The sequence below is a fragment of the Hemibagrus wyckioides genome, linkage group LG28 (assembly GCF_019097595.1).
Source record: "Hemibagrus wyckioides isolate EC202008001 linkage group LG28, SWU_Hwy_1.0, whole genome shotgun sequence".
In the NCBI taxonomy this organism is placed as follows: domain Eukaryota; kingdom Metazoa; phylum Chordata; class Actinopteri; order Siluriformes; family Bagridae; genus Hemibagrus; species Hemibagrus wyckioides.
The window spans coordinates 1,547,580-1,570,442 of NC_080737.1; the positions used below are offsets into that span (position 1 = coordinate 1,547,580).

Genomic DNA, 22,863 nt, shown 5'->3' on the forward strand with positions numbered 1-22,863 from the left:
AGACTCCACACCGCTCCTCTGTTCTCTCGGGGAATCCTCACAGCGTGGAGTTTAAGGATCATAATGCCGGGCGGAGCACCAAAGGACCTGATCGGGACAGGAAGTGGCTAATTTGTGTGTAAAATGAACACGTGGCCTTGGGGAGAAAGTTTACACGGAACCGCTTTGTCACGTTTACCTGCAACATAAAACGTTATGAGTCCATTGTGCAGAAACCTTCAGCGCCTGAATCCCAACCTGCTCGTATCTCATCATGTCCTCATCACTAATTCCAGACCGGACACAGTGCTGGATATTAGCATAGCAAGCTAGCTGGTACTAGCTACAATCACTCACCAACAATCTCCGATCCTCTCTTCTGAGTTTTCTTTTACTTCCTAACGTCTCTTCTCACACCTGTTTTTTTTCTTCTCCCCAAACCTGCAGGACAGGATCGGCTCTGGAACATCAGGACAGGATCTGGGAGTCGCTCGGACGCTGTTCCCACTGCGGTGCTGGAGAACCTGTGGGAGAGATGCTCGCTCAGCGGTGAAGGTTCTGGGCTGTTGATCTGAAGGTCGTGATGAGAAGAAGTGAAGAACTTAGCCATTCTCTGCTCCAACTCCAGATCTGTTCGTCCGCTCTGATCTTGCTCCACTTCCTCACATCCAAAGAAATGAATTTCATGCTACTGGCTGACGTTCCATCTGCTCTTCTTCTGAAGGCGGTGAAGGCCACTGGCTCCACTTCACTGGAATGTTTCAGCAGATGGGAGGATTTGTTCTTTTTTTATTACTTTCCTCTTCTTCAGTTCAGTTGCTCAGAAGTAAAATTTGTTCCAGTCAGAAATTTGACCTCAGTGCAGAGGATCTCCTCGGTTCCTCCACGCTGCTAAACTCTGGGTTCTTTAACGTTCTCACTAACAGAATGAGCTTCAGGACATCAGCAAAGCTGCAGCACTAAAATTATTATTACACTTAATGTGTCTCCATTCACATGTTTTACAGCAAACCACAAAAACGTTGATAAGGAAAACAAGCGACTTATAAAATTAGCTGCAAAGTGTTTTACGATCTGCGCCGGTGCTCCTGGACACGCTTATTAGCAGCTAATAAGACAGAATGTGCCATTTAAATCATGGCGACACGGAGAGTCGATAAAAATAGCATAAAACTAAATCCTTCAGCAGAAGAGAATGACTCGGCGTCCTATAGGCTGCCTCCAACAGGATGAAGACAAACTTTTGGGAATAAATTTCTATAAACTCTGAGCTGATGGGCTATACATCCCACAGACTGAGCGCTCTCATGCTGTGCAGGTTAAACCATTGAAAAATGGGCCATTAAACTCAAAAACATAACAAAATAATCTGCGAGACAAACACAAGCTAACTGCAGCAGCACGTAAAAACCCATCACACGTTGTTTATAAGCTCCATAAACTTTATAAAACATCACTCATCACTACTCAACAGAGATCAGGTCTCCAACTGTCCTCTGCTTATTAAACCAGGGCTATGCTTCTTAGCCTTAAAGGAGCAGGACGCTAACGGCTAACACATGGAGTGTGTTGGTGTTGTGTGTTTATGGAGTGTGTTGGTGTTGTGTGTTTATGGAGTGTGTTGGTGTTGTGTGTTTATGGAGTGTGTTGGTGTTGTGTGTTTATGGAGTGTGTTGGTGTTGTTTGTTGATGGAGTGTGTTGTGTGTTTATGGAGTGTGTTGGTGTTGTTTGTTGATGGAGTGTGTTGTATGTTGGAGTGTGTTGGTGTTGATGATGTGTGTTGGTGTGTGTTGATGGAGTGTGTTCTGTGTTGGTGTTGTGTGTTGATGGAGTGTGTTGTGTGTTGGTGTTGATGGTGTGTGTTGGTGTGTGTTGATGGAGTGTGTTCTGTGTTGGTGTTGTGTGTTGATGGAGTGTGTTGTGTGTTGGTGTTGATGGTGTGTGTTGGTGTGTGTTGATGGAGTGTGTTCTGTGTTGGTGTTGTGTGTTGATGGAGTGTGTTGTGTGTTGATGGTGTGTGTTGGTGTGTGTTGATGGAGTGTGTTCTGTGTTGGTGTTGTGTGTTGATGGAGTGTGTTGGTGTTGATGGTGTGTGTTGGTGTGTGTTGATGGAGTGTGTTCTGTGTTGGTGTTGTGTGTTGATGGAGTGTGTTGGTGTTGATGGTGTGTGTTGGTGTGTGTTGATGGAGTGTGTTCTGTGTTGGTGTTGTTTGTTGATGTGGATTGAGTGTGCTGGTGTTGATGTGAATTGAGTGTGTTGGTGTTGATGGTGTGTGTTGTGTGTTGGTGTTGTGTGCTGATAGAGTGTGTTGTTGTTGATGGTGTGTGTTGTGTGTTGGTGTTGATGGAGTGTGTTGGTGTTGATGGTGTGTGTTGATGGAGTGTATTGATGGAGTGTGTTGAAGTTGATGGAGTTGATGTGAATTGAGTGTGTTGGTGTTGATGGTGTGTGTTGTGTGTTGGTGTGTGTTGGTGTTGTGTGCTGATGGAGTGTGTTGTGTGTTGGTGTTGTGTGCTGATGGAGTGTGTTGTTGTTGATGGTGTGTGTTGGTGTTGATGGTGTGTGTTGTGTGTTGGTGTTGATGGTGTGTGTTGGTGTTGATGGTGTGTGTTGATGGAGTGTATTGATGGAGTGTGTTGAAGTTGATGGAGTTGATGTGAATTGAGTGTGTTGGTGTTGATGGTGTGTGTTGTGTGTTGGTGTGTGTTGGTGTTGTGTGCTGATGGAGTGTGTTGTTGTTGATGGTGTGTGTTGTTGTGTGTTGATGGAGTGTATTGATGGAGTGTGTTGAAGTTGATGGAGTGTGTTGTGTGTTGGTGTTGTGTGCTGATGGAGTGTGTTGTTGTTGATGGTGTGTGTTGGTGTTGTGTGTTGATGGAGTGTATTGATGGAGTGTGTTGAAGTTGATGGAGTTGATGTGAATTGAGTGTGTTGGTGTTGATGGTGTGTGTTGTGTGTTGGTGTGTGTTGGTGTTGTGTGCTGATGGAGTGTGTTGTGTGTTGGTGTTGTGTGCTGATGGAGTGTGTTGTGTGTTGGTGTTGTGTGCTGATGGAGTGTGTTGTTGTTGATGGTGTGTGTTGGTGTTGTGTGTTGATGGAGTGTATTGATGGAGTGTGTTGAAGTTGATGGAGTGTGTTGTGTGTTGGTGTTGATGGTGTGTGTTGGTGTTGATGGTGTGTGTTGTGTGAGTGTGTTGTGTGTTGATGGAGTGTGTTGATGGAGTGTGTTGTGTGTTGATGGAGTGTGTTGGTGGAGTGTGTTGTGTGTTGATGGAGTGTGTTGGTGTTGATGGTGTGTGTTGGTGGAGTGTGTCGTGTGTTGATGGTGTGTGTTGTGTTGAGTTTGGAGTGTGTTGGTGTTGGTGTGTGTTGGTGTTGATGGTGTGTGTTGCTGTTGATGGTGTGTGTTGGTGGAGTGTGTTGTGTGTTGATGGTCTGTGTTGGTGGAGTGTGTTGTGTGTTGATGGAGTGTGTTGGTGTTGTGTGTTGATTGAGTGTGTTGTGTTGATGGTGTTTGTTGGTGGAGTGTGTTGTGTTGATGGTGTGTGTTGTGTTGGTGGAGTGTGTTGTGTTGGTGGTGTGTGTTGTGTGTTGGTGGAGTGTGTTGTGTGTTGGTGGTGTGTGTTGTGTGTTGGTGGTGTGTTGTGTGTTGGTGGTGTGTTGTGTGTTGTTGTGTGTTGTTGTGTGTTGGTGGTGTGTTGTGTGTTGTTGTTGTGTGTTGGTGGAGTGTGTTGGTGGTGTGTTGTGTGTTGGTGGTGTGTTGTTGTGTGTTGGTGGTGTGTTGTTGTGTGTTGGTGGTGTGTTGTTGTTGTGTGTTGGTGGTGTGTTGTTGTGTGTTGTGTGTTGGTGGTGTGTTGTGTGTTGGTGGTGTGTTGTTGTTGGGTGTTGGTGGTGTGTTGTTGTGTTGGTGGTGTGTTGTGTGTTGGTGGTGTGTTGGTGGTGTGTTGTGTGTTGGTGGTGTGTTGTTGTTGTGTGTTGGTGGTGTGTTGTGTGTTGGTGGTGTGTTGTTGTGTGTTGGTGGTGTGTTGTTGTTGTGTGTTGGTGGTGTGTTGTGTGTTGGTGGTGTGTTGTGTGTTGTTGTGTGTTGGTGGTGTGTTGTGTGTTGGTGGTGTGTTGTGTGTTGGTGGTGTGTTGTGTGTTGGTGGTGTGTTGTTGTGTGTTGTTGTGTGTTGGTGGTGTGTTGTGTGTTGGTGGTGTGTTGTTGTGTGTTGTTGTGTGTTGGTGGTGTGTTGTTGTGTGTTGGTGGTGTGTTGTTGTGTGTTGGTGGTGTGTTGTTGTGTGTTGTGTGTTGGTGGTGTGTTGTTGTGTGTTGGTGGAGTGTGTTGTTGTGTGTTGGTGGTGTGTTGTTTTGTGTTGTTGTGTGTTGGTGGTGTGTTGTTGTGTGTTGTGTGTTGGTGGTGTGTTGTTGTGTGTTGGTGGAGTGTGTTGTTGTGTGTTGGTGGTGTGTTGTTGTGTGTTGGTGGTGTGTTGTTGTGTGTTGGTGGTGTGTTGTGTGTTGTTGTGTGTTGGTGGTGTGTTGTGTGTTGGTGGAGTGTGTTGTTGTTGTGTGTTGGTGGTGTGTTGTTGTGTGTTGGTGGTGTGTTGTTGTTGTGTGTTGGTGGTGTGTTGTTGTGTGTTGTTGTGTGTTGGTGGTGTGTTGTTGTGTGTTGTGTGTTGGTGGTGTGTTGTGTGTTGGTGGTGTGTTGTTGTGTGTTGGTGGTGTGTTGTGTGTTGGTGGTGTGTTGTGTGTGTTGGTGGTGTGTTGTTGTTGTGTGTTGGTGGAGTGTTGTTGTGTGTTGGTGGTGTGTTGTTGTGTGTTGTTGTGTGTTGGTGGTGTGTTGGAGGTGTGTTGTTGTGTGTTGGTGGTGTGTTGTGTGTTGTTGTGTGTTGGTGGTGTGTTGTGTGTTGTTGTGTGTTGGTGGTGTGTTGTGTGTTGGTGGTGTGTTGTTGTGTGTTGGTGGTGTGTTGTGTGTTGGTGGTGTGTTGTGTGTTGGTGGAGTGTGTTGTTGTTGTGTGTTGGTGGAGTGTGTTGGTGGTGTGTTGTTGTGTGTTGGTGGTGTGTTGTTGTGTGTTGGTGGTGTGTTGTTGTGTGTTGGTGGTGTGTTGTGTTGTTGTGTGTTGGTGGTGTGTTGTGTGTTGTTGTGTGTTGGTTGTGTGTTGTGTGTTGTTGTGTGTTGGTGGTGTGTTGTGTGTGTTGGTGGTGTGTTGTGTGTGTTGGTGGTGTGTTGTGTGTTGGTGGAGTGTGTTGTTGTTGTGTGTTGGTGGAGTGTGTTGGTGGTGTGTTGTGTGTTGGTGGAGTGTGTTGTTGTTGTGTGTTGTTGTGTGTTGGTGGTGTGTTGTGTGTTGGTGGTGTGTTGTGTGTTGGTGGTGTGTTGGTGGTGTGTTGTTGTGTGTTGGTGGTGTGTTGTGTTGTTGTGTGTTGGTGGTGTGTTGTGTGTTGTTGTGTGTTGGTGGTGTGTTGTGTGTTGTTGTGTGTTGGTGGTGTGTTGTGTGTGTTGGTGGTGTGTTGTGTGTGTTGGTGGTGTGTTGTGTGTTGGTGGAGTGTGTTGTTGTTGTGTGTTGTTGTGTGTTGGTGGTGTGTTGTGTGTTGGTGGTGTGTTGTGTGTTGTTGTGTGTTGGTGGTGTGTTGTGTGTTGGTGGTGTGTTGTTGTTGTGTGTTGGTGGAGTGTGTTGGTGGTGTGTTGTTGTGTGTTGTTGTGTGTTGGTGGTGTGTTGTGTGTTGTTGTGTGTTGGTGGTGTGTTGTGTGTTGGTGGTGTGTTGTTGTGTGTTGTTGTCGTGTGTTGGTGGTGTGTTGTTGTGTGTTGGTGGTGTGTTGTTGTGTGTTGGTGGAGTGTGTTGGTGGTGTGTTGTGTGTTGTTGTTGTGTGTTGGTGGAGTGTGTTGGTGGTGTGTTGTTGTGTGTTGTTGTGTGTTGGTGGTGTGTTGGTGGTGTGTTGTTGTGTGTTGGTGGTGTGTTGTGTTGTTGTGTGTTGGTGGTGTGTTGTGTGTGTTGGTGGTGTGTTGTGTGTTGTTGTGTGTTGGTGGTGTGTTGTTGTGTGTTGGTGGTGTGTTGTGTGTTGGTGGAGTGTGTTGTTGTGTGTTGGTGGAGTGTGTTGGTGGTGTGTTGTTGTGTGTTGGTGGTGTGTTGTGTGTTGGTGGTGTGTTGTGTGTTGTTGTGTGTTGGTGGTGTGTTGTGTGTTGTTGTGTGTTGGTGGTGTGTTGTCGTGTGTTGGTGGTGTGTTGTGTGTTGGTGGAGTGTGTTGTTGTGTGTTGGTGGAGTGTGTTGGTGGTGTGTTGTGTGTTGTTGTGTGTTGGTGGAGTGTGTTATGTTGTTGTGTTGTGTTTGCAGTGTGTTGTTGTGTGTTGTTGTTGTGTGTTGGTGGAGTGTGTTGTGTGTTGGTGGTGTGTTGTTGGAGTGTGTTGTGTGTTGTTGTGTGTTGGTGGAGTGTGTTGGTGGTGTGTTGTGTGTTGTTGTGTGTTGGTGGAGTGTGTTATGTTGTTGTGTTGTGTTTGCAGTGTGTTGTTGTGTGTTGGTGGAGTGTGTTGTTGTGTGTTAGTGGAGTGTGTTGTGTGTTGGTGGTGTGTTGTTGTGTGTTGTTGGAGTGTGTTGTTGTGTGTTGTTGGAGTGTGTTGGTGGTGTGTTGTTGTGTGTTGGTGGTGTGTTGTTGTTGTGTGTTGGTGGAGTGTGTTGTTGTTGTGTGTTGGTGGAGTGTGTTGGTGGTGTGTTGTGTGTTGTTGTGTGTTGGTGGTGTGTTGTTGTTGTGTGTTGGTGGAGTGTGTTGGTGGTGTGTTGTGTGTTGGTGGAGTGTGTTATGTTGTTGTGTTGTGTTTGCAGTGTGTTGTTGTGTGTTGGTGGAGTGTGTTGTGTGTTGGTGGTGTGTTGTGTGTTGTTGGAGTGTGTTGTGTGTTGGTGGAGTGTGTTGTGTGTTGGTGGTGTGTGTTGTGTGTCAGTGGAGTGTGTTATGTTGTTGTTGTGTGTTGGTGGAGTGTGTTATGTTGTTGTTGTGTGTTGTTGGAGTGTGTTGGTGGTGTGTTGTGTGTTGTTGTGTGTTGGTGGAGTGTGTTATGTTGTTGTGTTGTGTTTGCAGTGTGTTGTTGTGTGTTGGTGGAGTGTGTTGTTGTTGTGTGTTGGTGGTGTGTTGTGTGTTGTTGGAGTGTGTTGTGTGTTGTTGTGTGTTGGTGGAGTGTGTTGGTGGTGTGTTGTGTGTTGGTGGTGTGTTGTTGTTGTGTGTTGGTGGTGTGTTGTTGTGTGTTGTGTGTTGGTGGTGTGTTGTTGTTTGTTGGTGTTTGTGGTTCTAGTATTTAAAGATAAGGCAACATGAACAAAACAAAACTCTATTTTTATTTTTGCTACAAAACATTTTTATATAATGGAAAATTTGACATTTTTTAAGTTTACACACAATTACAACAAAAACCCAAAAGCAGCAGATGAAAGTGAGTTCAGTAGAACAAACAGCTTCATATAAAATACCTCAACTTCTACAAACTCTCAGTGCAGCGTGTACAACAACTGAACACACAAAACTCTGGAGGAAACGGAGGGAAGTGAGACTCTGATGTTTCTATAGAAAAGATCTTCTCAGAGTCGCGGTGACGCTGCTGAGCTTAGCGATGCTAAAGGCAAACATTAGCATGTGTCTGAATCCCTCAACAGCTCGATGATGAACTTCACCTCAGCATCAGAGTCACTGTGGAAACTCTACAGAGCTCAGGAGAACCATCTGGAGAACCATCTGGAGAACCTTCATGCTCATCCTTCAGGTGATGAATTCCATTATTCCAGACATCAGGTTAAAATTAGCATTTATATTAAAAAGAAATGATTATGAATTAAGAAAGTATAAAAACGTATGATATCATTAGCGTATTTAGCAACACTCTTGTTTGATGCTAGCTTATTAGAAAATGCACTAACAAGCCACTTTAATAATGCTGTTAAAGGAACGTGTGTTTAATATGAGCATGACATCAGATGTGAGCAGCTAACTAGCTGTTTATCATGTAAACGCTGTGTTAACTAGCACCATGATGATAACACTGAACATTACGACACTCCAGAAACGTCACAGTTAGCCACAGAAATATCACCTCTGACTGTCTGATGTTACAGTTAGCATTCTGCATTTGTTCAGCAGCTAACAACTCATACTTCTAGCAGTAGCACATCAATAATACAGTTATTAGCAAAGTTAGCTAACAGGATTAGTGCTAGTACTCATTCTGCTCTAGTGTTGGCATGATCAATTGTTATAGATTTAGCATTGTTGCAGTTAGCGTTATTAGCTCCTTTCACTTGCATTATTAGCAGTACGAGGTGTGTTCTCTGTATTAGCTGTGTTAGCTGTAGCATCGGCTCCTGCTAGATGTTCCTGCGGTGAGAGTTGAGGATGTTCTCCTGGAATTAAGAACACAGTGCTGGAGTTATAAACAGCTTCCACACAGTGTTTAATAAATCTCTGAACACGATAATCATCCAGACGCTAACTTAACAGACAGTTCCATTCCCCCTCGCGATACTGTGATGACTCCACCCCCTCACCAAGCCCCGCCCACCACACCCAACATTTCATGTGGAATTTCTGATGATAACATTTTTATTTCTAAACATTCATTAGTGTAAAATTTTTTTTTAATGAGTCATTTATTAGGAAACTTCAAACAATTACCATAAAACATCTGGATATTTAAAATTAAAAAAAAGATTAAATTAGAATTTTATTAGCAATTAGCAACACTGAAACTAAGGACTATGTTTCTTACAAAATGATTTGTAAAATAATAATAATAATAATAATAATAATAATAATAATAATATGAATAACAATAATAATAAAATTAATATGAATAACAATAATAATAAAATTAACATGAATAACAATAATAATAAAATTAACATGAATAATAATAATAATAAAGTGATTAAATATTCATAAACATGTAATTAAAGCTTTATTAAAACTTTTTAACTCTTAACTCACCTTGTAAAGACCTGCTCATGTTTTCTGTTACAAACAAAACCTCAGACATCTGAACAAAGACAAAAATCAACATTTTATACAGAACTTTATCCATACTCATGTTTCTGTCATGGTTTTATATGTATTTATTTATTTATTTATTTGTATGTTTGTTTGTTTGTATGTTTGTTTATTTATGTATTTGTTTATTTGTTGTTAAACTGTAATTTTTACCGGTGTTCTCTTCTCTCCGTGTAAAATCTCTCGCTCTGTGCACTCCACTGGGCCGTGCCCCGCCCACCCTGACCCCCTGTGGTGTGACCTCGTGGCCTGGGTGATGACCCCGCAGGAAGTGATGTCACTGAAGAGGGCACTGTGTTCCACAGGAAGTGAGGAGGCAGGGACATCTGAAACGTAGCAATGAATCACACATCATAACATTTCATCACCATGTTATTTGTCTGTCTACCTGTCTGAGTGTCTGTCTGTCTGTCTGTCTGCGTGTCTGTCTGTCTGCCTGTCTGTCTATTGGCCTGTCTCTCTACCTGTCAGTCCGTCTGTCTACCTGTCAGTCTGTCTCTCTAACTACACCTATAACCCACATCACTAACCTAATCTACACAAACTGTAGCTACATCTACACTAACAACACACACTATTCTCTCATCATTTATCAATCCTTGTCCTCTATAGTGGATAACCGATTATAAGTGTGTTACCATGACAACGGCCTGTAAAGTTTTAGTTTTCTTTCTAAGACAGTGTATTCACTCACATTCATTACTCTCTCTCTCTCTCACACACACACACACACACACACACACACACACTCTCACCCAAACAACCATATTCTGCTTCCTGGGTCATGCTGTACTCTGTCGCTACGGAAACGGAGGCAGCTGCAATGTCACGGTGACTGCGGGGTGATAAACAGCCTGAGGAAAATACACACAAATGTGTGTGAGAGAGAGACTGTGTGTGTGTGTGTGTGTGTGTAGTCTTATATGTATGTATGTATGTATGTATATATGAGGGTATACATAAATGTGTGTATGTAGTTTGGTTTTTGTTAGTGTGTGTGTGTGTGTGTGTTTGTGTGCGAGTGTCACCTTTAAATGTTTTCCGAAGTGTGTTAAATCCTCTACACATTAGAACCATAATAATCAATAAAACGGTTGCCATGACAGCAGCTGTCACACATGCAGTCATCATCGTGGCAGCATTGAGGGGTGGAGCTTCAGAACTCCATGTTTTAACAGTGGTACCTTTAGTTTCTGTTAAACACACACACACACACACACACACATAGAGAATTGCATATTTTACCAATAAAGTGACAGTGTGTGTGTGTGTGTGTGAGAGAGAGAGAGAGGGAGAGGGGGGGGAGAGAGAGAGAGAGAGAGAGAGAGGAAGGGGGGGGATTTGTACTATGGACAGAATGTGTAATTAGGTTTAATGGACTGTAGCCCTGATTCCTATGTTACAATTTGTGTGTGTGTGTGTGTGTGTGTGTGAGATTTACCACACTGTGTGTGTCTGATGTGGGCAGAACCACAAGGCAAACACTCCAAATCCTGCAGTCCGTCCAGTCGCCTTTTACTGTAGAACCTACAGAGATTAACCAAACAGAGCGCAGAAAACATCATAATGATCAGAACGCAGGATTTGCTTCATAGTGGCAACACTGTGTGTGTGTGTGTGTGTGTGTGTACCCAGGCAGACAGTCTCCACAAACAGCATTGTGTGTGTGTGTGCATGTTGTGATTTCCTGTCTGTTGAGGCGGTGGCAGTTCTGACACATCCTGCATGAGTGTGAACCCCAGTCCTCCTTAAACCAGCGTCGCTCACACACACCACACACACTGGCTCCGCCCACTCCATAGCCACACTCCTGCGCACACACACACACACACACAGGTAGATCATGGTAGGAGATTCTCTTTTGTCTGTAAAGAGCTTTCACAACAGCTGCTCCCTGGTCATCACCAGACCCCTTCATTTGATTGACAGCTAAGCTCCTCCCACTGTGCTGAAAGGTTACAGAAAGCTGTTAGAACTTCTGACTAAATCGTACACCAGACTTTATTTCTTTTAGCCCCATTATCTTGCTTCCCCCTTTTGCACTTCTCCTCTCTCCTCCTTTACTCCATCTGTCCTCTGTCCTCTCGCTCACTTCTCTCACCTGCTTCAGTTCATATCCAGGGGGACAGCGTGGACACGTCCGACATTCACCATGAAGAGAAAACTCGTCTTCTGCACAGTCCATCTGCAGAGAGAGAGACGATGCTTTCATTTCACAGCCTTTTAAATGAGTCACTAAGGTGACAGAGTCAAAACTTTCAAACAGGTCACTAAAGTGAAGGAGTTGATTCTTCCAAACGACTCAGTACAGTGAGGGAGATGACTTCTGGAAGGTGGGAGAAAACTGGAAAACCTGGAGGAAGCCAACACAGAACCTGTGTTCTATGTGTAAGAAGTGAGGGTTCTCTGTCTCCTAGAGTGCACCTGGAACGCTCAGTGAAAGAGGAACCCTCTGTAGGATTCTTCTCAGCTGCTGCTCTGGAGTCGTTTCTTCAGTTAGACGTTTTCATCAGTGCAAATCTTGTAGATATGGGAGTCAGTGGGAATGTTCTGGATTAGAACCCAAGCTCCTGGATTTATCTGTATCTCAGATCTGTTTTCTCTTCTTCACCTCCACATTCTGTTTCTCTCTCAGAGTTCAGAGTTCTGCTCTCAGGTTCTTCTGAAACAATTCTGCACATGTTCCTGCTGCAGCTTCACCCTAATGCACCTGAGGACGCTGTTACCTTGGTGACATGTGAACATTTTCTGATTGATGTTTAGAAGATCTCACAAGCAACATGCAGATCAGATCAGATCAGTTTAGATCAGATCAGATCAGATCAGTTTAGATCAGATCAGATCAGTTTAGATCAGATCAGATCAGTTTAGATCAGATCAGATCAGATCAGTTTAGATCAGATCAGATCAGATCAGTTTAGATCAGATCAGATCAGATCAGTTTAGATCAGATCAGATCAGATCAGTTTAGATCAGATCAGATCAGTTTAGATCAGATCAGATCAGATCAGTTTAGATCAGATCAGATCAGATCAGATCAGTTTAGATCAGATCAGATCAGATCAGTTTAGATCAGATCAGATCAGATCAGTTTAGATCAGTTTAGATCAGATCAGATTAGTTTACACTCAGAAAAGGAAACTGGTTACCTGTTACATGTATGAAAGTGTAAGTGTGTTTTGTACACAATAATCTCATGTTTCCAAGATGAACGTGTTTAAATCATGTTGTATTTGCATGAAATTCAACAACCTTACATTTATTAGATTCAGTCATGTTGAGATAAACTAAGGAGATCTTGTCACTTGTCACTACGCCAAACCAGAAATATCAAAGCGAGCAACAGGAGAAGACATGGACTAACGAGAAGAGAACACAGTTTGTTGAGAAGACAGATGTTCAGCAGGTGTCTTGCATAGTATTTAAAGAGTTTGTCATTTACAAAGTGGCACAAACTGTTCCTTTTTCTTGTGTTTCTGCAGGCAAATGGCAGTGTAAAATATTGTTAAATTATTTTGTCGAGCACAGTTTTGAATTCACCGACACTTTAACACACCCTCTGTAGCTGGTAATTAGCTGAATCAGCTGGCCTGTCTGGATTATGAAGATCCCTGCTGCAGATAGTTTCACTTAAATATATTTACTTTATTTTTACATTATAGTTACTCTTTGAATGAACTTAATTAAATCATGGAAAGAATTTCCATGTGATTAAATAGCCCCATTAGTTGGGAGTGGTGCTGGCTTAGTGCTTAAGGTATTGTGCTGCTGATCGGAAGGTTGTGAGTTTGAATCCCAGGTCCACCAAGCTACCACTGCTGGACCCCTCAGCAAGGCCCTTATTGCTCAAATGTATAAAATGAGATAAAAATGTAAGTCATGCTGGATAAGGGCGTAAATGCGATTCTGTTGTGCCAACTAAATTTACTTGGGTTGGATCAACTTCATTTACAACTGTAAAATTTGTTGCACCAACCCTATTCATTTAAGCTGGATCAACCTTAATATGTTGGTTTAACACTATTAAATTATGTTGGACCCAACTGTAGTAAATACGTTAAATGAAACCTAATTAAATAGTTGACTGAACCTAAGCACATGATGTTGAGCCAACAAAATTCATTAATGCTGAAAGAAAACCTTTAATTTATGTGGAAGTTCTTTCCATAATTTAATTAAGTTCATTCAAAGAGGGGGTTTTTTGAGCGTAGATCAGATCAGATCAGATCAGGGCAAAATTCCGTTTCAGATTTCACTCTGATAGCAAATCTAAATTAAACCCCAGTTTCTCCCAGTCTGAGTCTAGCTCCAGGTTTAAGAGCCTTTTATTTAACTCCAGGTTCTAGCGCAGAACCAACTTCACTAACAGACTAAAGAAAGGATTTACGATATTAATTAATATTTAATTTATATTTACAATATTAATTCATTTCATTAAGATCTGTAACTCAGCTTTAAATAAACAAGAAGAAAAAGCTTCTGCTGAGCGCGTGCTGCCGTTACACAGCCGCATGATTACCGGACTGTTTTCCAGCATGTCGTTCCTGTGTGTGTGTGTGTGTTTAATTCCGCCATACATTAGTTAATAATAGAGTGAATTCTCGGTGCAGTGGCTCTTACCTTCACTCAGCTCCCCGGTTCCCCGTCCTTCTCGCGCTCCTTTCGGGTTCTCACGCTGCTGCTGAGTCTCCGGTGTGTGTGTGTGTGCGCGCGCGTCAGTGTGGATGGACGGATGGACGGGCATGTCCCGACATGTCACACACTTTCACGCGAACTTTACTCCCGGCGCGCGCGAACCGAACAAATAAGGCGAAATGATTTATTATTAGGCGCGTGTGTGTAAGATAGATAGATAGATAGATAGATAGATAGATAGATAGATAGATAGATAGATAGATAGATAGAAAGGACAGAGTGCACAGAGGTCATGGGACAGAGGGGGAGGGACAGGGCGGATGGATCGGTGATATGATACTGCACCGGTGAAAAATACAAACTTTTCATATAAATTAATCGAATGAGTCAATATTCTAAAACGAGTCACTACGGTGAAGGAGTCTGAGAATGAGAATTCTTTTAAATGAACATGTGGGTGGAACTAAAACTGACTGGTCAAACACACGGTCATCTGAGCTCCTAAACGAGTCAATATATTTAAAAGGTAAATGAATTGAAATGTTCGGAAGAGTCACTACGGTAGAAGAGTTGTGGAGACATGTGGGTGGGGCTAGTGACGATGATGCAGGCCACTGATTGGCAGTGGAAGAACAGAAGAACAGAATTGTCCCTGGAGTCAGATCTTTGGAGGGAAACCCTGCTCTGATATTTCATTCCCTTAATATCAAGTAGTGTGTAAAAGTTTCACCTAAAGCTCCTCTCCTGCACTTTTCTGGAGAATGGCGTCACCTTCCTGGCTCCTCCCCCTTTTACAGATGTGTTGGGAAACACTTCCCATTGGGCAATTTGATGTCGAAATGACAAAAAATTATGTCAAAAAAGCAAATCAAATTGACGTCTTATATATTATTGAGGTCTTATTTTGAACACCAAAATAATGACACAAAAGTAATTAAAGTAAGAAATATTTTATTTATCAGGTGTTTGGCCCTTTGGACACTTTCTTAGTCCGAACAGATCCACTGTCTATACCAGCTTTATTCCTAATTAGGGTCACAGGAGTCTGCTGGAGCCTATCCCACCCTGCCAGTCCATCACAGGGTCACACATATAGACAGACAACCACACACTTACTTCTATGTGAGTATTCCAATTTAGAATTAGCAACCAACCTAATATACATGTCGAACCCGGGATTCAAACCCAGGACCTTCTTGCTGTGAGCTGTGAACCTTAAAAACCGAAATTAAAATGACCCCAAAATTAACATTACTCTTTTGACATTACAAAACCAGCTTAACCACGAGAATTCCTCTGTTCACATAAGCCACAGCAAGTTAAACTAATACAGGATACAAAAATGTGGGAAAATAGTATAGACAAAAAGTACCAAACGTCCATGCACAGAGTCATATTTCATTAAAACGTTTTCTTCTAAGTGTTAAAATTTGCCCAAAATAATTTATATTCTACATTTTTATGAGTTGTCAACACATTTACCTACAGGATAAAAAGACACAGCGCGGGTCAGTGAGCCTGATAAAAGTTCACGTTAATATGAAAGGGAAGGGTTCATTAGGATTGATTCTGGAGTCTTCAATTGGATCTCGTCACCCCGCCCCCATTGCAAAGCGCCATCTACAGGTGTGGCGGTGAACTGCAGAGAAAGCGTTTGTCAATGCGAAAAGGAATAATTTCAGGGAATAATAAAAATAAATAAATATTAGATTAATTTCAAATTTGGAGGGATGCCTGTTATTGTTATTCAGACAAGTAATGTCAAGGTTTTTTCACTGTGAAAAATTAGGCCTACTGTAAATAAATTAACTGGCAATACATTATTACAAAAAATATAGTAATTTCAGTATTGACATCAATGACATATATGACATCAATTTCAGTTCTAAACCATGACATGGGGTGTGTGAGAGGTGTGTGAGTGGCATGTGGAGTGTGAGAGGTGTGTGAGTGACATGTGGAGTGTGAGAGGTGTATGAGTGGCATGTGGAGTGTGAGAGGTGTGTGAGTGACATGTGGAGTGTGAGAGGTGTGTGGGGTGTGTGAGTGGTATGTGGAGTGTGAGAGGTGTGTGGAGTGTGAGAGGTGTGTGGGGTGTGTGAGTGGTATGTGGAGTGTGAGAGGTGTGTGGAGTGTGAGAGGTGTGTGAGTGGTATGTGGAGTGTGAGAGGTGTCTGGAGTGTGAGAGGTGTGTGGAGTGTGAGAGGTGTGTGAGTGACATGTGGAGTGTGAGAGGTGTGTGGGGTGTGTGAGGTGTGTGGAGTGTGAGAGGTGTGTGGGGTGTGTGAGGTGTGTGGAGTGTGAGAGGTGTGTGGAGTGTGAGAGGTGTGTGAGTGACATGTGGAGTGTGAGAGGTGTGTGGAGTGTGAGAGGTGTGTGAGTGACATGTGGAGTGTGAGTGGTATGTGGAGTGTGAGAGGTGTGTGGAGTGTGAGAGGTGTGTGAGTGGCATGTGGAGTGTGAGAGGTGTGTGGGGTGTGTGAGTGGCATGTGGAGTGTGAGAGGTGTGTGGGGTGTGTGAGAGGTGTGTGGAGTGTGAGAGGTGTGTGAGTGGTATGTGGAGTGTGAGAGGTGTGTGGAGTGTGAGGGGTGTGTGAGTGGTAAGTGGAGTGTGAGAGGTGTGTGGAGTGTGAGAGGTGTGTGAGTGGTATGTGGAGTGTGAGAGGTGTGTGGAGTGTGAGAGGTGTGAGTGGAGTGTGAGAGGTGTGTGGAGTGTGAGAGGTGTGTGGAGTGTGAGAGGTGTGAGTGGAGTGTGAGAGGTGTGTGGAGTGTGAGAGGTATGTGGAGTGTGAGAGGTGTGTGGAGTGTGAGTGGAGTGTGAGAGGTGTGTGGAGTGTGAGAGGTGTGAGTGGTATGTGGAGTGTGAGAGGTGTGTGAGTGGTATGTGGAGTGTGAGAGGTGTGTGTGGAGTGTGAGAGGTGTGTGGAGTGTGAGAGGTATGTGGAGTGTGAGAGGTGTGTGGAGTGTGAGTGGAGTGTGAGAGGTGTGTGGAGTGTGAGAGGTGTGTGGAGTGTGAGAGGTGTGTGGAGTGTGAGAGGTGTGAGTGGTATGTGGAGTGTGTGGAGTGTGTGAGTGGCATGTGGAGTGTGAGAGGTGTGTGAGTGGTATGTGGAGTGTGAGAGGTGTGTGGAGTGTGAGAGGTGTGTGTGGAGTGTGAGAGGTGTGTGGAGTGTGAGAGGTATGTGGAGTGTGAGAGGTGTGGGGTGGAGTGGGTGGGTGTGGGAGTGTGGAGTGGGAGGTGTGAGTGGGAGGTGGAGTGGAGTGTGAGAGGTGTGTGAGTGGTATGTGGAGTGTGAGAGGTGTGTGGAGTGTGAGAGGTATGTGGAGTGTGAGAGGTGTGTGGAGTGTGAGTGGAGTGTGAGAGGTGTGTGGAGTGTGAGAGGTGTGAGTGGTATGTGGAGTGTGAGAGGTGTGTGAGTGGTATGTGGAGTGTGAGAGGTGTGTGGAGTGTGTGAGTGGCATGTGGAGTGTGAGAGGTGTGTGAGTGGTATGTGGAGTGTGAGAGGTGTGTGTGGAGTGTGAGAGGTGTGTGGAGTGTGAGAGGTGTGTGAGTGGTATGTGGAGTGTGAGAGGTGTGTGTGGAGTGTGAGTGGTATGTGGAGTGTGAGAGGTGTGTGTGGAGTGTGAGAGGTGTGTGGAGTGTGAGAGGTGTGTGGAGTGTGAGAGGTGTATGTGGAGTGTGAGAGGTGTGTGGAGTGTGAGAGGTGTGTGGAGTGTGAGAGGTGTGTGTGGAGTGTGAGAGGTGGGTGTGGAGGTGTGGGGTGTGGAGTGTGTGGTGTGTGAGTGGTGTGTGAGTGGTGTGTGAGAGGTGTGTGGTGTGAGAGGGGTGTGTGGAGTGTGAGAGGTGTGGTGTGGAGTGTGAGAGGTGTGTGTGGAGTGTGAGAGGTGTGTGTGGGTGTGTGAGGTGGGTGTGTGTGGGAGTGTGAGAGGTGGGTGTGGAGTGTGAGGAGGGTGTGGAGTGTGGAGGTGTGTGGGTGTGTGAGTGTGAGAGGGGTGTGGTGTGGGAGTGGTGAGAGGTGTGTGTGGAGTGTGAGAGGTATGTGGAGTGTGAGAGGTATGTGGAGTGTGAGAGGTGTGTGGAGTGTGAGAGGTGGTGTGTGGAGTGTGAGAGGTGTGTGTGTGGAGTGTGAGAGGTGTGTGGGTGGAGTGTGAGTGGGGTGGTGTGGAGTGTGAGGGGTGTGTGGAGTGTGAGAGGTGTGTGGAGTGTGAGAGGTGTGTGTGGAGTGTGAGAGGTGTATGTGGAGTGTGAGAGGTGTATGTGGAGTGTGAGTGGTATGTAGAGTGTGAGAGGTGTGTGGAGTGTGAGAGGTGTATGTGGAGTGTGAGAGGTATGTGGAGTGTGAGTGGTATGTGGAGTGTGAGAGGTGTATGTGGAGTGTGAGAGGTGTGTGGAGTGTGTGAGAGGTGTGTGGAGTGTGAGAGGTATGTGGAGTGTGAGTGGTGTATGTGGAGTGTGAGTGGTGATGTGGAGTGTGAGGGTGTGTGTGGAGTGTGAGAGGTGAGAGGTGTGTGAGAGGTGTGTGGAGGGTGTGAGGTGTGTGTGGAGTGTGAGAGGTGTGTGGAGTGTGAGTGGTGTGTGGAGTGGGTGGTGTGTGTGGAGTGTGAGAGGTATGTGGAGTGTGAGAGGTGTATGTGGAGTGTGAGAGGTGTGTGGAGTGTGAGAGGTGTTTGGAGTGTGAGAGGTGTGTGAGAGTGTGTGGAGTGTGAGAGGTGTGAGTGGAGTGTGAGAGGTGTGTGGAGTGTGAGAGGTGTGTGTGGAGTGTGAGAGGTGTATGTGGAGTGTGAGAGGTGTGTGGAGTGTGAGTGGAGTGTGAGAGGTGTGTGGAGTGTGAGAGGTGTGAGTGGAGTGTGAGAGGTGTGTGAGTGGTATGTGGAGTGTGAGAGGTGTGTGAGTGGTATGTGGAGTGTGAGAGGTGTGTGAGTGGTATGTGGAGTGTGAGAGGTGTGTGAGTGGTATGTGGAGTGTGAGAGGTGTGTGTGGAGTGTGAGAGGTATGTGGAGTGTGAGAGGTGTGTGTGGAGTGTGAGAGGTATGTGGAGTGTGAGAGGTGTGTGGAGTGTGAGAGGTGTGTGAGTGGTATGTGGAGTGTGAGAGGTGTGTGGAGTGTGAAAGGTGTATGTGGAGTGTGAGAGGTATGTGGAGTCTGAGTGGTATGTGGAGTGTGAGAGGTGTGTGGAGTGTGAGAGGTGTGTGTGGAGTGTGTGAGAGGTGTGTGTGGAGTGTGAGAGGTGTATGTGGAGTGTGAGAGGTGTGTGGAGTGTGAGAGGTGTATGTGGAGTGTGAGAGGTATGTGGAGTGTGAGAGGTGTGTGGAGTGTGAGAGGTGTTTGGAGTGTGAGAGGTGTGTGGAGTGTGAGAGGTGTGAGTGGAGTGTGAGAGGTGTGTGGAGTGTGAGAGGTATGTGGAGTGTGAGAGGTGTATGTGGAGTGTGAGAGGTGTGTGGAGTGTGAGAGGTGTATGTGGAGTGTGAGAGGTATGTGGAGTGTGAGAGGTGTATGTGGAGTGTGAGTGGTATGTGGAGTGTGAGTGGTGTATGTGGAGTGTGACTGGTATGTGGAGTGTGAGTGGTATGTGGAGTGTGAGTGGTGTATGTGGAGTGTGAGAGGTGTGTGTGAAGTGTGAGAGGTGTATGTGGAGTGTGAGAGGTGTATGTGGAGTGTGACTGGTATGTGGAGTGTGAAAGGTGTATGTGGAGTGTGAGAGGTGTATGTGGAGTGTGACTGGTATGTGGAGTGTGAGTGGTGTATGTGGAGTGTGAGAGGTATGTGGAGTGTGAGAGGTGTATGTGGAGTGTGAGTGTGTGTGTGGAGTGAGAGGTGTGTGGAGTGTGAGAGGTGTGTGTGGAGTGTTAGAGGTGTATGTGGAGTGTGAGAGGTGTGTGGAGTGTGAGAGGTGTGTGGAGTGTGAGAGGTGTGTGGAGTGTGAGAGGTGTGTGTGGAGTGTGAGAGGTATGTGGAGTGTGAGTGGTGTATGTGGAGTGTGAGAGGTATGTGGAGTGTGAGAGGTGTATGTGGTGTGTGAGTGGTATGTGGAGTGTGAGAGGTGTATGTGGTGTGTGAGTGGTATGTGGAGTGTGAGAGGTGTGTGTGGAGTGTGAGAGGTGTGTGTGGAGTGTGAGAGGTATGTGGAGTGTGAGTGGTATGTGGAGTGTGAGAGGTATGTGGAGTGTGAGTGGTATGTGGAGTGTGAGAGGTGTGTGTGGAGTGTGAGAGGTGTATGTGGAGTGTGAGAGGTGTGTGTGGAGTGTGAGAGGTGTATGTGGAGTGTGAGAGGTGTGTGTGGAGTGTGAGTGGTATGTGGAGTGTGAGAGGTGTATGTGGAGTGTGAGAGGTGTGTGGAGTGTGAGAGGTGTATGTGGAGTGTGAGAGGTGTATGTGGAGTGTGAGAGGTGTGTGGAGTGTGAGAGGTGTGTGTGGAGTGTGAGAGGTGTGTGTGGAGTGTGAGAGGTGTGTGTGGAGTGTGAGTGGTATGTGGAGTGTGAGAGGTGTGTGGAGTGTGAGAGGTGTGTGTGGAGTGTGAGAGGTGTATGTGGAGTGTGAGAGGTGTATGTGGAGTGTGAGAGGTGTATGTGGAGTGTGAGAGGTGTGTGTGGAGTGTGAGAGGTGTGTGTGGAGTGTGAGAGGTATGTGGAGTGTGAGTGGTATGTGGAGTGTGAGAGGTGTGTGAGTGACATGTGGAGTGTGAGAGGTGTGTGGGGTGTGTGAGGTGTGTGGAGTGTGAGAGGTGTGTGAGTGACATGTGGAGTGTGAGTGGTATGTGGAGTGTGAGAGGTGTGTGGAGTGTGAGAGGTGTGTGAGTGACATGTGGAGTGTGAGTGGTATGTGGAGTGTGAGAGGTGTGTGGAGTGTGAGAGGTGTGTGAGTGGCATGTGGAGTGTGAGAGGTGTGTGGGGTGTGTGAGTGGTATGTGGAGTGTGAGAGGTGTGTGAGTGGTATGTGGAGTGTGAGAGGTGTGTGGAGTGTGAGAGGTGTGTGGAGTGTGAGAGGTGTGTGAGTGGTATGTGGAGTGTGAGGGGTGTGTGAGTGGTAAGTGGAGTGTGAGAGGTGTGTGGAGTGTGAGAGGTGTGTGGAGTGTGAGAGGTGTGAGTGGAGTGTGAGAGGTGTGTGGAGTGTGAGAGGTATGTGGAGTGTGAGAGGTGTGTGGAGTGTGAGTGGAGTGTGAGAGGTGTGTGTGGAGTGTGAGAGGTGTGTGTGGAGTGTGAGTGGTATGTGGAGTGTGAGAGGTGTGTGAGTGGTATGTGGAGTGTGAGAGGTGTGTGTGGAGTGTGAGAGGTGTGTGGAGTGTGAGAGGTGTGTGGAGTGTGAGAGGTGTATGTGGAGTGTGAGAGGTATGTGGAGTGTGAGAGGTGTATGTGGAGTGTGAGAGGTGTGTGGAGTGTGAGAGGTGTGAGTGGTATGTGGAGTGTGAGGGGTGTGTGAGTGGTAAGTGGAGTGTGAGAGGTGTGTGTGGAGTGTGAGAGGTGTATGTGGAGTGTGAGAGGTGTATGTGGAGTGTGAGAGGTGTGTGTGGAGTGTGAGAGGTGTGTGTGGAGTGTGAGAGGTATGTGGAGTGTGAGTGGTATGTGGAGTGTGAGAGGTGTGTGGAGTGTGAGAGGTGTGTGTGGAGTGTGAGAGGTGTGTGTGGAGTGTGAGAGGTATGTGGAGTGTGAGAGGTATGTGGAGTGTGAGAGGTGTGTGTGGAGTGTGAGAGGTGTGTGTGGAGTGTGAGAGGTATGTGGAGTGTGAGAGGTGTATGTGGAGTGTGAGAGGTATGTGGAGTGTGAGAGGTGTGTGTGGAGTGTGAGAGGTGTGTGTGGAGTGTGAGAGGTGTATGTGGAGTGTGAGAGGTGTGTGGAGTGTGAGAGGTGTGTGTGGAGTGTGAGAGGTGTATGTGGAGTGTGAGAGGTGTGTGTGGAGTGTGAGAGGTGTATGTGGAGTGTGAGAGGTGTGTGGAGTGTGAGAGGTGTGTGTGGAGTGTGAGAGGTGTGTGGAGTGTGAGAGGTGTGTGTGGAGTGTGAGAGGTGTATGTGGAGTGTGAGAGGTGTATGTGGAGTGTGAGAGGTGTGTGGAGTGTGAGAGGTGTATGTGGAGTGTGAGAGGTGTATGTGGAGTGTGAGAGGTGTGTGGAGTGTGAGAGGTGTGTGTGGAGTGTGAGAGGTATGTGGAGTGTGAGATGTGTGTGGAGTGTGAGAGGTGTATGTGGAGTGTGAGTGGTATGTGGAGTGTGAGTGGTGTATGTGGAGTGTGACTGGTATGTGGAGTGTGTGAGTGGTATGTGGAGTGTGAGTGGTGTATGTGGAGTGTGAGAGGTGTGTGTGAAGTGTGAGAGGTGTATGTGGAGTGTGAGAGGTGTATGTGGAGTGTGACTGGTATGTGGAGTGTGAAAGGTGTATGTGGAGTGTGAGAGGTGTATGTGGAGTGTGACTGGTATGTGGAGTGTGAGTGGTGTATGTGGAGTGTGAGAGGTATGTGGAGTGTGAGAGGTGTATGTGGAGTGTGTGAGAGGTGTGTGTGGAGTGTTTGAGAGGTGTGTGTGGAGTGTGAGAGGTGTATGTGGAGTGTGAGAGGTATGTGGAGTGTGAGAGGTGTATGTGGAGTGTGAGTGGTGTATGTGGAGTGTGAGAGGTATGTGGAGTGTGAGAGGTGTATGTGGTGTGTGACTGGTATGTGGAGTGTGAGTGGTGTATGTGGAGTGTGAGAGGTGTATGTGGTGTGTGAGTGGTATGTGGAGTGTGAGAGGTGTGTGTGGAGTGTGAGAGGTGTATGTGGAGTGTGAGAGGTATGTGGAGTGTGAGTGGTATGTGGAGTGTGAGAGGTATGTGGAGTGTGAGTGGTATGTGGAGTGTGAGAGGTGTATGTGGAGTGTGAGAGGTGTGTGGAGTGTGTGAGAGGTGTGTGTGGAGTGTGAGAGGTGTGTGGAGTGTGAGAGGTGTATGTGGAGTGTGAGAGGTGTGTGTGGAGTGTGAGAGGTGTATGTGGAGTGTGAGAGGTGTGTGTGGAGTGTGAGTGGTATGTGGAGTGTGAGAGGTGTATGTGGAGTGTGAGAGGTGTGTGTGGAGTGTGAGAGGTGTATGTGGAGTGTGAGAGGTGTATGTGGAGTGTGAGAGGTGTATGTGGAGTGTGAGAGGTGTGTGTGGAGTGTGAGAGGTGTGTGGAGTGTGAGAGGTGTGTGTGGAGTGTGAGAGGTGTGTGGAGTGTGAGAGGTGTGTGTGGAGTGTGAGAGGTGTATGTGGAGTGTGAGAGGTGTATGTGGAGTGTGAGAGGTATGTGG

General features: G+C 46.0%; 1 protein-coding gene across 2 annotated transcripts; it reads right to left on the reverse strand.

Annotated features, from left to right (window-relative positions):
- Positions 1-7,260: 7,260 nt before the first annotated feature.
- eda2r (ectodysplasin A2 receptor) lies at positions 7,261-13,806 on the reverse strand. Of its 2 annotated transcripts, XM_058382510.1 has the most exons (9): positions 13,601-13,804; positions 11,082-11,165; positions 10,612-10,790; positions 10,422-10,507; positions 10,009-10,173; positions 9,736-9,834; positions 9,134-9,306; positions 8,921-8,969; positions 7,261-8,337 (listed from the first exon to the last, which is right to left on the reverse strand). In XM_058382510.1, the coding sequence occupies exons 2-9, from the start codon at positions 11,163-11,165 to the stop codon at positions 8,222-8,224; spliced, it is 951 nt and encodes a 316-aa protein (XP_058238493.1). In that variant the 5' UTR covers positions 13,601-13,804; the 3' UTR covers positions 7,261-8,221. The 2 variants fall into 2 exon arrangements, with proteins under 2 accessions (XP_058238493.1, XP_058238494.1); XM_058382511.1 differs by lacking the exon at positions 9,736-9,834 and having other exon boundaries at positions 13,601-13,806.
- Positions 13,807-22,863: the final 9,057 nt, after the last annotated feature.